General features: G+C 32.3%; 1 protein-coding gene across 11 annotated transcripts in view; it reads right to left on the reverse strand.

Annotated features, from left to right (window-relative positions):
* Positions 1 to 14,406, reverse strand: part of LOC148628804 (cAMP-dependent protein kinase catalytic subunit alpha) — a 74,892-nt gene that overhangs the window by 23,292 nt on the left and 37,194 nt on the right. Inside the window, exon 1 of one of the 11 annotated variants that reach the window (XM_088594937.1) lies at positions 12,236 to 12,394. The exons of 8 other annotated variants lie outside the window; for them this stretch is intronic. In XM_088594937.1, coding sequence (XP_088451063.1) covers positions 12,236 to 12,266 — 31 coding nt within the window. In that variant the 5' untranslated portion in view covers positions 12,267 to 12,394. Of the gene's footprint in view, positions 1 to 1,180; positions 1,834 to 12,235; positions 12,395 to 14,406 lie in introns of those variants that run through there. 2 more of the 11 variants (XM_088594808.1, XM_088594818.1) reach the window with 2 other exon arrangements.

Below are 14,406 nucleotides of genomic sequence, written 5' to 3' on the forward strand. Positions count from 1 at the left end.
ATAATTCTGTTTTACATACGAAAACATTTTTTTGTTATATACATTCAAATCAATGATGTTCTTTAGACCAGTTACTATACAAAAAAAAAGAAATATGTTTTCAATTCTATTTCTGGAATTTCACAACATGCAGTATTTTAAGTTAGAACCTGGGGCAAAAACATAGAGCATCGACCTTAAATCGAGTTACAAACTAAACTTCCCTATGTATATCAGACGGAAGAAAACTCCAAAATGTAGACTGATCGTAAAACTATGCTATAAAATTATAACTAACACTGTAGTTAGGTAAGTAAAAATAATCAACAACAAGACTCCCCTAAAATCTTGAAATTGTGGCAAAACGATCTTGGAAATCCACGTGGAAAACTGAAGCAATAGACCTAGGACAAGAAGCAAATTTTAATTGCTTCAATGTCCCCCGTGGATGTCCCAAGATCGATTCGCCACCAGTTCAATGCTTCGTTATCGAATATTTTTTATTTACCCAACTATAGTAATAGTTATAGTTTTGTAGCATTGTTAGCAAAATATCATTGAACAACCGGGAAGAGACTTGACAAAACGTCCGTAAAATTGACAAAAAGGAAACGTTTATTTCATTGAGACAAGCATACTTTTCTTTCATGAAGTTAATCAAATTCTTCTCTTTTTTTACCAAAATTACACCAAGTACATTAAACTAGTACGGTTATACAATACAAAAAAAACTATCATTGTTTAATGATATTACTTAGTATGTGACACAAAAAGCCGAAAAGATATTGTTATAAACAGAATATATAGCCCCAGGCTTTCTTTGGACATGCATATACTAACAAGTCAGCAAACCTGCCTATAGATTGTGTACTTAACCGCTTAATTATTTGTGTTTTGGTCAATGATAAAACATGACTCAAAGTTCAAAAATGTGAATATAGTGTGAAGCAAGCATTAACTAGACGAAATAAAAAAAAAAACAAAGAAACTTTAACCGGTATAACCGTTCATTGTTACCTTTAGTCGTGTTATTTACACAGAAAAACATGAAAACATGATTTTGTGTAAACGCACACCGTACATAAATCTATGTACCAGATGTGTGCAATTTGAAAGTAGTTTAGCATAAAAAGATAACGCAGTTAGATGTTTGTAAGATATCTATCAGAAAATATGCTATTTTTAAACCAAGAGCACTTACTATCCCACAAATACAGGCGGTGTAGTTCTCTTCTGAGACGCTCCTCCCGGATTCGATTAGATTCACGTTGGTCATATTTTCTAAAACTAAAAGTTCTATACCCCCTGTCCCGTCTAAGAGGAGGGAGTTCCCCACCACTCCCCGTCCGTGTACGTATGTGGTGATGGTGGTGTTGTTGTTGTTGAAGTTGAAGTTGTGCTTTCCTTTTCTTTTCAGAATCAAACAAATCGAAGAAAAAGTCCATTTTTATGAATTAATGTCCTGACTTGTACAAGAAAGTCGCAAAAGCTCAAAAAATTAATCAAAGGTCCATTGTTATTATGTACACTACGCAATCTGATCCGAATGAATGCATATCAGTCCATTGAAATGTTGTACATTTAAATATTTTTAATATATTTCCATTATTTGTTTCCAAATTTAGCGGACACATGGTCTATGCACACTCATTCATACTTTAACCACACTATTTATGATAAATTATAGCTGTGTACTACCAAAATGTATGTAAATATCCTCAGTCTTGATTGACAGATTACAAGTCCAAAACTTAATTTCAGAATTTCACCGTTTCTTGCCTTCAATATTTTCGTTTATACAATCTGATACCTTAATTCAAAGGTGTTTATTTTTAGCTGCCCTCATTTTCTAACAGATTTCAAATTTTCGGAGACACTCAGGCGTGAATTTATTTAGAAACCAATGCATAAGAGAATGTCAAATGCAAAAGAAAAGTAAATGTGTTACAATGGCATAAAAGGACTTTTATGTATTTTGATATTAATATATGAATTTCTAAAAATGATGTAAAAGTGCACAGATCGTATTATCTGCTTAAATAACTGTAAGTGGCAAACGACAAAATAATAGCATGTAGACGAGGCGCAGAAGGGGAATTTCCATTTATTCGTAATGTGTCAGTGGTGTGAAATAATCTGTGTTTAATTTATATTTTCAATGCTCGTTCAGTAACAAATAAACATCAAATTACAACACGTCATCGTGCATTTGTAAGTAGCCAATAAAAATGTTGGTACGTATCAACAATAACCCACTGAGAGAGGAGAAAGAAAGACAACTCTGACATATAAACTGTCCCTTTCATTCAAGATACCCCTAAGCAGGTATCAGTCTTGTATTACATATTCCTGAGCGGTTGTCTAAACATGGAGGCTAAAAAATAAAGTGCGTATTCTTTTTGCCTTTTCATGTTTTTTATTTTGTTTTGTTCTGGTTTTTTTTCAAATTATTATCATTTTTATCTCAAGTATAGGACAAATATCAAGCTACGACACAGAAAACGTGTTTTTGAGGAAAAACAATATTTTCATGAAAAATAATGCATCTGAAAAAGGGTTTATTTTATTAGCTCAAAATAAAAGTTAATGCAGAAGAAGTCTATTTTTTGTTAGACCTGTTCGTGCCTTTTTTCCTTTTTTCTAAAATGGACCTAAAAATTATTTTTGACATTTCCTTAATGGAAAAACTTGGTAATAAGTTAGATAGAAACTCCTTGTCTATTTTTTTTTAAATCATGAAAATTGAAGGTTTACTATAGAAGTCCAAGTGTCAAAGAATACAAGACTGAGACCAACACCCAGGCGAGCACGCTACCACCACAACACCAAAGCGGTTTTCAGTTTAATTTTAGCCATGGAGGTATGAGCTGAACAAAGCTAAATCTTAAACTGCTCGACTTATAAAAAAAAACATTTCCTTCAGTTAACAGTGGAAGAACACCCTAGCCTTAAAATAACTCTACCAACGAAGAAAGCAAAAACAGAAATGTGTCAAAGTGACAATCATGATTTTTTATTCTTGATACCAACCCGGTACTGCATTTATATCCGAATATTAATAAGGTTATGGATGAAACTTACTCGAACTGAAAAAAAAACTGAATTGTATTCGTGGATAGTTCATACAAGCAATAATAAATAACTTCCTTTGATAGTGGAAACATATTCTTGTAATATGGGGAAAAACTGTCAATAGGAAGTAACCACATGCACTTGGGTCCAGGATTTTCTTTTAATTATTTTCCAGAAAATTATCGTATTGAACCATTACTAGCAAGTTCTGACGAAAATTTTGCCATTTGTCGAAATTTTAACCCCCGAATTCATATATATACCATACTAAATAAGTTATATATGACCAACCAATTTAGTATGGCAATATACGAATTGCAAAATTTTCGTTAGAACTTGCCAATAATGTTAAATACGATGAATTTACGTTTTTTTTTAATTTATAAAAAAACCTGGACCCAAGGGCCTGTGGAAATAAATGAAAATCCAAGTTCCGAATGTGCCACGAAGTACTAAGAAAAGACAAAACAATCACCCCCTCCCCCCAAAAAACAAACAAACAATTAAACAAAAAACAAAAACAAAAACAAAAACAAACAAAACAAAATACGAAAGCGAACCTATTCGATGACGGACATTGCACCAAAAATATTTTGATGTTCCGCTGACCGTTTTTTTCAGTTACATACTTTATAATGACGGAAAACAGAACAGTATCGACGTCCAATATAATATCGTTGTCTAAAACTGTTTTCAAAAATGGGTATTAATGCAGGGGCAGATCCAGAAACTTTGAAAAGGACGGGTGCCAACCAGGGTTCCTCAGAAAATGAGGTGCTAGGACTTTATTTTCCATTTCATGTCAATTTACACATGAAAATGACAACTTATCCTACAAAAGGGGGCGCTAACCCCATGCACTCCCTCGATCCATCACTGTTACTGTCATGATTCTCCATGCAGAGATCGACCACCCTATATTATAACTTTCAAAAAAATCTAAAAGATTTTATATACTAGAGGGGAATCGATTAAAATTTTTAGCAGGGGACTTGGTAGACCATTAAGATAAATATTTTGACTCCGAACTTTTTTAATATAAATATTTTGATATTGAAGATAAGAGAAAAATATTTTAACCCTTTCAAATTGACCTCGTCCAATGGAAAATGGATGCGATGTAGGTGAAAAACAAATATTTTAATTGCTAGCATGATGAAAATACATATTTTGATCTGAAGAAATGTTTCCAGCCTCCCCCCATTAAAAACAAAACAAAAACAAAAACAAAATACAAAACAAAACAAAAGTACCCGCTGCCAATCAATATCAAATGTTTGTAAGTAGTATTTTCATGCTAAGAGAGACAACTCATCTTGTTGATATCTCCTCAGTACTTTAACAAATCAATAAACTTAAAAAAAAATAATAGATTATCAAAAGATCAAAGAATTTCTTTCTTAGTTCGACATTTTCGAGTACAAGATTTTTAAATAGCTTTGAAAATTGTTTGTACATTTGTTTTAAAAAATCACAGAAATCGCGCCTCATTTACTATTTAATGGTTTTGCTTATATTCTCATACTCAAAATAGTTACGGTTGATAGACAATATGGTCGATGAAGAACTTGCAATCTATCAAAAAAGCTAGGGCCATTGATCCTAAACAAAAAACAAACAAAAACAAAGAACAAAAACAAAAACAAACACAAACACAAACACAAAACAAAACAAAAAACGATTTACAAGATATTTTTTCTTAGAATTTGAACTGAATACTGCACTTAAATCTTTAACAACTATCTGCTTCTATTGATAATAGCGATAAGCCTGGATTTTATTTTTAGCCATTGTTGTTAAATTTTTGAAATTTTCGTACAAAAGTAATGAAATAACTTACCATATAAAAATAAATTCATGACTGGCGATATTAAAAAAAAACAAAAAAACTTTAGCTGATTCTACCCAAAATCCAACTCCGATTTTCTAAACCCCTTTTCCTTGCATAGGAATTCCACTTCATTATAAGCCTGGACATAATGAAGACCCGACCATAAAAAATATTACGTGATTTATTCCCGGAAGAACAATCATACATGTAGGAAAATATTCCTTGCGAATAAGGCTCTTGAAAAAATTTGCAAAAGGCTTATAAAATAGTTCAAGTCAAATTCGGAAGAAAATGGAAGATGACATGTACATGTAAGCATGGTCCAAGTTTTCATCATTTCTAGAGTATCTGTATATTAGTGTGTTGGCGATGCACTTTAACTATTGTAATCTTTCAAAATCGATTATGCATCACGACCGACATCTTTCCCAATTAAAAGATGAAATTAAATACAGTGAAACCTGTCTAAATCGAATCCTGAATAATACAAATAACTGTATAAACCAGACATCTAATAGTAATCAAGGGAACCAAGATTCTAGCGGAAATCAAAAGAATGTAATTCAGGGACAAAGACCAGACAAGGAAATCAGACAAACACAACAAAGAACATAAAATATTCAAAGTAACACGTACAAGGCAACAAAAGTAAATGAGCAACTCGGACTCCACTGAAAACTGGGAGCATAGACCAGGTGCGCCGTTAGGGTAAGCATCCTCTGTTTTCCTAGAAATACCCGTAGAGCTGCTCATAAAAAGCAGTTGACATTCCAATGATATAAATTTAAATATATTTTTAACCTAGGGCAAACCCACACCTGTCTAAACCAAACCACTTTTAAAGCCTAAAGAGACAGGTTTCAATGTGCTACTATGAACATTTTTATCAACGCGTATATTTCGGTCTTTACTGTTTTTTTTTGGTTTTTTTTTTATGAATCTATCTAATAATAACCAGATCAAACAATTGATCACTTTCGTGTTCATCGATTAATCACCTATGTTGTTTAGGAATGTAAACAACCCCAAACTCCTGGGGTAACATTTGTTTTGATATTACATAAAATTTGAGATAGATCGTTTCATGTCTAAATACACCGAATGAAGAGAAATCTAATTTCTCTCACAGTTATAGCCATAATTACCCTGCAGAGCTAGCTGCTCTTGCTCCAGTGCCAAAAAATACATTTATCTTTGCACTAATTGTAAACAGCAAAGACGCAAAATATAATACCAATTCTAATTCCCCTGAACAACATCAAATTAATCGTAAGACTTTGCAGATGAGAAACGTTGAAGTTTATATATTCTTGAATTTCAGTTTTTCGCCTAAACATCGTTGTTTTTTCTGTATATTTTCAAGAACGGTTAGTTACCATGCCATCGGTTTCACAAAACATCAGTCAAATTGACTTTTTTCAAATTCCACGACTCTAATATTGGTAAAATCAAGGATTTCAGAGAAAACCTAATATTTTGAGGAATGTAGCCTATGGTGTTGGTGTCATTTTTGGTAACGTCGAAATTGGCAAAATTTGACGTCTTTTTTGTATTGCGACGTACATCGTTCTATAATTGTTACACGTACAAAGAAATGTGCTTTATTTATTTTTTTGCATAAAATAAAACACACATGTTTAATTATTTAATCATCCGATTCGATATTAATTTTTCGTACGTTTTGGTCAATTGAAATGATCAGATTACATCCCTTTATGGTAAATAGTTTGGCATCAACCATTTAAAAATTATTTGAAGGAAATTTTATCCTGGGGATTATGAAAACAAATTTTGTGATGCGCTAAAAAAAGTAAAACACCCTCACTAAAACAGAAAGCCAACAAATCTACAAGCAAAAAAGTCAGTAGCACACCCCACCACCCCCCTTCCACGAGAAATCATATTGTGAAAGCGTATAAAGTGAATCTTTCCTATTTGGTTTTATACCTCTAATGTAGATGTATGTCGATATTTCCGTTCCGAATAGATGTACTCATTTCAGAATTTTATAAGGTATATTGCTAAACATTTTGAGAAACAAAACCTTGGAAAATCTCCCTCTTTGAGAAAATTTGAGAGCGAAATCTCCCGTTTTTATCATTCGACGAAAAAGACTTGCGGTCGTATAATGTTATGGCGCAGTCGTCGTCGGCGTAGTCGTGGTCTGGGGACACTTCGTTTCCTTGCGATAACTTTAGTTGTGGTTGACGAATTGTTCTGAAATGTTGATATGATTTTACCAAACAACTAAGAAGATTCCTATTTAATTTGGACTTTGTTGCCCCTGTCGCTTTAGAGAAAGGAGCCAAAAAGGGTAAAAATACGTATTTCATTAAAACCCATGTAGATTTTTTTTTTCAATTTTAATTATTCTATTTTTAATGTGTTCTTTATTTACTTCGGCTAAACAAATGTACAGCAGATTTTGTATAGTTTTGGACCGTTTGCAAGTTATAGGGGGTCAAATTTTACCTTTTTTTTTGTCCGTTTTCGATTTTTTTTATTTCTTTGGAATCTTTAATGGATTCCTCATTAATAATTCTGCCTGCATTTTTCAATCAGATTTCGGATATCTCTTACGGTTTTCGAGTTATAAGGGGTAAAAAAGGCCATACCAGAATAAATCATTTTTTGTTTTGTTTTTGGTCCAGTTTGAAAAAAAATCAAAAATTTTTTTTTTGCAATATTTGTACAGCTTATTATATCTTATAGCTAAAATAATTGTCAAGAGGTAATTAGACGATCATGAAATACGTTGATTTACAATATTTCACTAGCGAATGTGCAAGCGCGTGTCTACACATTTCAAAATACTTTGATGCAGACATCATTGCATATGAACAGACAGGGGTGCACGCAAAGAAAGGTGGGGTGGGCTGCTTTCTTTTCCTGTTTTCTTTTCAACATTTCTTTCATTATTTTATCAGATTCGCTAAAATCATATTTTTTTTTAATTCATTACGTCCACAGTCGTAATAATTTAATCTAGTATCGTAAGTTTTCAATACTTTCAAGAGTTTTTACGTCGCAAAACAGAACGTTACTTCGGAAACGTCAAAAATGCGCTTTGTTACATTTTTGTTAGGCACGGTTTTACATATATATATATATATATATAACCCATTTGTTAAGCCAAAGAAAAAACTGAAATGATAAAACAACACAGGAGGATGAATACATTTTTAAGTATATGAAGAAATCGACTCAACACCATTTGCCTTTTTGAACAATTCGTTCGAATTTCGCATGGTGTACGCGTGAATAAATAAAATATACAAATTTTAGATGTTGTGACATTTTGGTTAGACACAGACAAAATGCTGCACTTAGATACATGTTCAACCAAGTACCAAAATTTTTATAATATACTATCCGCAGCATATATATACATGTAAAATTCAAAATTTCATAGTCATTAGTTCACTCAACCTAACGAAAAAAGCTTTTGATAAAGACTGGGTAGCACGCAACGTAAAGAAAACGCCGGAAAAAGACAACGTGACATCACAATATACGTGCGTATTATTCTACTATTAGACAATACAACTCACTATTTTTTGGAATAAACATGATATTCTGAATATTTATACAGTCCTTTAAGCGTGAATATACTTTGGTAAAAATACTATTCGTTGTTATATTTTATAACAGTAAGCAAGAATGTAGTCAATGGCCAACGTCGAAAAAATTAAGATTTGTGACATAATTGAAATACGGACAAAAAGGCTTTTAACAAAAAGACTGATTGAACATTTTATATATATTTTCATTGGGGTTATGTAATAAATTGTCAATATAGTTGATAAGAGTTCCGATTAAAAAAAGCTGTTCGCATAACTTTAAAAAAAATGTCTTCATTTTGTCTTCAAATCGATTTCTTTCCATTTTTACAATGTCCACATCAAAGGGGAGACATTTGTGATATTGTAATACGCTTTGATATTATCATTACGTCATGACGAATATGACATCGTCTGCAACAGACTGCTCTTTCCAAAAAAGTTTGTTTTATCAAAATACGCCAAGAAACAACTTTGGATATATTGGTGAAATGGGAAGCAAGCATTTCTTAATGCTACCCGTCCACATATGAAAATGGACGTTCTTGTGATCGAATAAGGCTTTCCCCCCACAATTAACGGCATCCTTCAAAGATTTATGTTTGTAATCCTAAAACAACAACCATTTTCGAACATTTTAATATCTATATTGCCTTTGATAACACATTTAATAGCAATATTTCGGTTTTCGTAACCAGCCCCGTTCAATCGAATGTGACATCAACAACGTACGAAACGTCATGACATTCACCGTTTGAGATGTTTTGGGGATATGGCTCCGACCTTCATTTTCATAAATTTTGTGGTCATTACTTCCACAGAACATATATTTAATCTTTTATATTCTTATATATTGACTCACAAAACAGTCCATTATTGAATAATTATGTTTTAATACTCCACACTAATATTAAATCATTATCTTTTATTTCTACTTCTGACTTGTGACAAGCTACCTAAGCTTTTAAATTACTGACGTCATAGGATTTTTTCAAGACTAAACTTGGATTAAAATCAAACGTTACAACATTTTCGTCTGAAGGAAATGATTTGGCAAAAAAAAATCTATATCATGATCATAACAAATACAAACCTCGTTCTTCTTAAAAGGGCTCTTTTAAATTTTTACTTTTTAGACTTGACTTTTTATGAGCAACTCTGCGGGTGTTTCCAGAAAAGCAGAGGACGCTTACCCTACCGGTGCACCTGGTCCATGCTCCCAGTTTTTAGTGGAGTCCGAGTTGCTCATTTGCTTTTGTTACTTTGTATGTACGATTTTAGTTACTTTATGTTCTTTGTTGTATATGTCTGTATTCCATGTCTGGTCTTTGTCCCTGGATTGCGTTCTTTTGATGACCGCTATAACCTTGGTTCCCTTGATTACTCTTTTAAATAATAAAAAATTAATAAAGACATTGAAGAATATTAAAGTTATAGAAATTAGAAAAAAATGGTTTCTGACATTCATAACATTTTTGACAATAAAATCTGTTTTAAGAAATGGAGAGAAAGAACAAAAATGTTTTTTGACAATTTTGCTAATACAAAATTTCTAGTTATACTCGGCGACTCGAGTTGTTGTAAATGGGTGCCTATCGTATAACAGGTTGAGGACGATATAAAATAATCGGTGTCATCGAATTAATTGAAAAGAATAGAATAATGGCTAAATGTAAAACTTGCACTGTCGGAGTGTTGGATTTTTTTTACACTATCTTTGTTTTACACATTTGCTGGTCTGATTATGACATGCACTTAAATCAATCAATCAATTTGGCATTTTTACCTACAGATTCAGCAATTATATGCAAGTAACTAAAACTAAAAGTATCCCTGGTATTTTTGTCGCGATTTCATGTATTCCAAAAAAGAAGCGACCGCAACTATTCGTCCAAAAGTGGTGACGAAGTTCCTCGCTTTCTTAGTGTTTGAAGATAAACGTATTTTTTAAAAGATAAAATACATCTACACATGTATTAAACCAGGATAAAATACAGTACCGGAACAATAAACTGAACACAGCTATTGACAGGTGTTTTGAAAAGTGGAGTTAATTTTTGAAAACGTTAAAAAGTTGAAGGGCAAAATTTTGAAATGATCAAAGAAGAAACATCTAGTAGTTGTCTGAATTGTTGACTTGCAAGCATAGATTTTTTTCACTTTATTATTAATTTGTCCCACCTTACTCCAATGTTTATTTAAACGTTAGATAGAACTTGGGAGTACATCTGAAGTACATAAATGGCACGTCATTTAAAGGGTATTATTTTGTTAGCATTCCAGTGAGTGACCTATCATTTCCGACTCGCGTGTCTTGTGAATTTTACACCTATCTTATGATAGGATTATCTTCTATCCAATGTTACGCAATCTCTTTGAACCCAGTAGAGGTTCCATTGTTCGCGAGTAACCCAAGACAATGAACTCTAACAAACCTGGCCTTAGTATAAGATTGAATTTATGGGACTTGTTTAAATAACCCTTACTTTAAATTGAAATGAACGTTGTATAAGTTTCAAAAAGAGATATATAACATTATGAAATTTATCTATTTGAAGGCAGAAAGTTTCTGTTCGCGTAAACATATTTATTAGATTTGAATGGCGTCATTTAAAATCGGGTAGATACACAAGATAAGATTGTAAATTATAAACGTGATTTTCAAAGAACTTTATGTATACGATCATATCTTTGCAAAAAAGGTTGCAAAAATTTATACATTTATTATATTTCTTTAGTGATTTTAAAAAATACGCTTTTTATTTTGATACACTCTAATGCATATTGAGCGATCAAAAAGGTTGTTTGGAAAATGTGTATTTTGTGGGGGGGGGGGGGGGAGAACGGGGGCTTCACTCGTTTCAGATTTGAGAAAGGGGCTTCACAACTTAAATTTAAAGGGAAAGGGCTTTATAGATAACATATTTCAGTTGAAGTGATTTTGAGACACATTCAATATAATGGAGAAGGCGTGAAGATGACTGATCTATAAAGAATTACTCCCAATGTTTTTTTTTTCTTCCAGTATTTTTAGCTGTAATAAATGTGATTAACTAATGCTAACTACAATTTTCATCTGTGGACAGCATGGAACTCCCTAACCTATAACAGTCATTTTGTACTAGCAAACCAAATCACACATACATGATACTGCAACGGTCAAAATAAGACTAGAACCCTCATCTTTCGTGTTGGTTATTGCTCATATTTTGTTATGAGCAACTGACCAAATTCAATGAGAAAACTGAGATGTCATTTTAGACAAACAATAATTTAAGACTTCTTTGTCGTTCAAAAATTTAGAGGGCAACGATTGTGAATAAATGTACCAAAAGTACGATATATGATACTGATTGAAAAAAGCATTTTTGCATTGGTTGTTACACAACAAGTGACTTTATACTTTCATTGAAATCGCAATCGCTGCAAAACAGAAGTCGAAGTGAAAGTAAATTTAATCCGTTCTATGAAATGAACGTAAACTTGTAATTCAATTTGATTAGAGATTTATAGATGCATAGCTTATCAACAAATGTAGCGGACAAGCATGTTAAAATTCACAAGTTTGAGAATCCAAGAGGGGGCAAGACAATGAACTTGATGTTACTTCTAGCATTGCAAGAGAGAATGACAAGTTTTACAACCGACCTCTCTATAATATGAGTTTAAGTAACAGCTTGAGAGGCAAGGTTCGGTTACAACTGTAACGACATTAGGACACACGGAAAACTATGTTGTGATTTTACAGGTCAAAAACCGAAAGTTAAGACGTCATCACACAAAAACTACTTACACACATTGCCTTTCTCCTTTTTACTCATCATTAACTCCTAGTTCAGAAATACTTCGACACTTGAAAAAAATACAGATAATCAATTTCGTTTGAATTGCTACTATCTACTTCTTGAGAAATCCTTGAACACTTCAATAAGTGAAAATTTACTATAGTAATTGATAATCCGAATTATATATTCCTTTTCAGGTGAAAATATCACACCATTTGATTTGGAAATCGATTTCACGAGCAATGTATTTTTGAAACATACATAACTATAGGTTGTTTGCAACAGCTGTTTTCTATACAACAAGAAAAACAAAATGTAATACTAAAAAGTTTAAACTAAAGAAGATAGATAATTCTACAATTGCAGTAATGAAATATAGTCCGTCAAGACAGAGTTCGATCGAGATTATTGATTTAACAACGGTGATCCCGTATTGTTTGTGAGACCTTGCAAGGGATTTCAACCATAAAAAACATAACATAAATACAATTGACGCATAATCGCCTCTCAAAGGGTATAGTATATTAATCTACGAATTATTGGACAATATGTTTTAATACATGATCAAGACACTAATTCAAGATCATGCATACTTTATTGAAATTATGTTCGGCAATTAAAACACAATAACACATGTTTAACTAGTACTGAAGCCATTGGCATCACAGAATTATAACACTCGTAAAGCATTTCCCTAAATTTGAATGAAGACCTCTTCTGTGTGTTCTTCTTTAAGTAATATTTTAAGATAATTTTGAGGAGAAGAAAAGAAAAGAGATTATATCGTGCACAGATCTGCAAAATAGACATATTTAAAGCCACTTCCGTCTTTTTCCTGTGATTAACAAACACCGCTCTACCAATAACAATTTAAACGTTACAAATGTGTGTGTGTGGCTAAAAATATTGGTATTGTTCAAAGTTAAATCCCAGCAAAAAAAAATCTTTTGACTTTTTAAAGTGCTCAAAAACTTCGATATATAACTTGACCATTGCAAAATAATTTATTGAATTTATTCCTACATATGATACTTCTATCAGAAACTGAATCTTGTTCTAATGAGCTCAATAAAACAGAACAAAACAGATTTTTTTTTAATTTCCTACATCAATTCTCCCAAAAGCCATTGTTACTAATGATCATATAGGACAATTGTTTAGAATATTCTTTACATGTTATTGTAATAATAGCCATACCAAATCAGGTTCACTTCGGGAAAAATGAAAACCCATTAGGATAATGAACTCGTATACCAATACAGGCGGGTCCAGGATATCAAGATGAATAGAAAAAAACATGAAGATTTGATGTAAAAAAAAAATCGGATTTAACGCATTTTTTCAATATAAATGGGTTTTACGCCCGTCACGCCTTTCCTTGGATCCGCGCATGACAAAGTATACTGTATACCCTTTTTATTAGACAGCAACTCACATTTTCCCTCAGATAACGCGCACACGACATAAGCCTCCATTATTGTTGCCTTACAACAAAGGGTTTCTTGGGTGCACATTTACATAGTGCATAATTATTCGAGCCCAAGAAAGATGATTCAGGAATACAAAAATGTAGACAGTGACATGTTATGATGAAATCTCATTACAATTGTTTGCAATGGCGTGGCCGATGTTGTCAGTCTATAACGTGATACATATTCTCAATGATGAAAAGGATACGGTTTTGATTTTTAATAAACTGATGTCGTAATAAGCTCTGAATGCTCCCCTTCACAGCTAAACGTTAGTTGTCAAAACACCTAACGTTTGACTGTAAGTAATATTACAGGAGTACGTTCTTTGTTGCATAACTTACCTTCAGTGCAACCAGTGAAAGATAGTCAAGTGCTTGATGTAATATTTTTGTTTTTGCTTGGCTGTTTGTTTGTTAATAAGTAGCTGTCTTAGTAAGAATCATGCAAAATCTGAAAAATGTGATACACCCCAAAAAAGGCTACATATTTTTATTTTTGTAATTAAGTTGTTTTATGGGTCTATACTATGAAATGTGTAATTATTCATTCAAATCTGCCTGCTCTTAGGAGATAATCAATATTGAAAATCTAGTAGATTCTATTGTATTTCAGCGTCATTTACAGAGTTATCTCCCTTAATTTTGAAATCTACGGTGCATTCTATATAATTTTTATGTCCTAAGAACACAGGTTATTTGAAAAACCAT

This window comes from Perna viridis, chromosome 1 (assembly GCF_037379345.1).
Source record: "Perna viridis isolate PV_CMFRI_1.1 ecotype Kerala chromosome 1, ASM3737934v1, whole genome shotgun sequence".
NCBI lineage: Eukaryota > Metazoa > Mollusca > Bivalvia > Mytilida > Mytilidae > Perna > Perna viridis.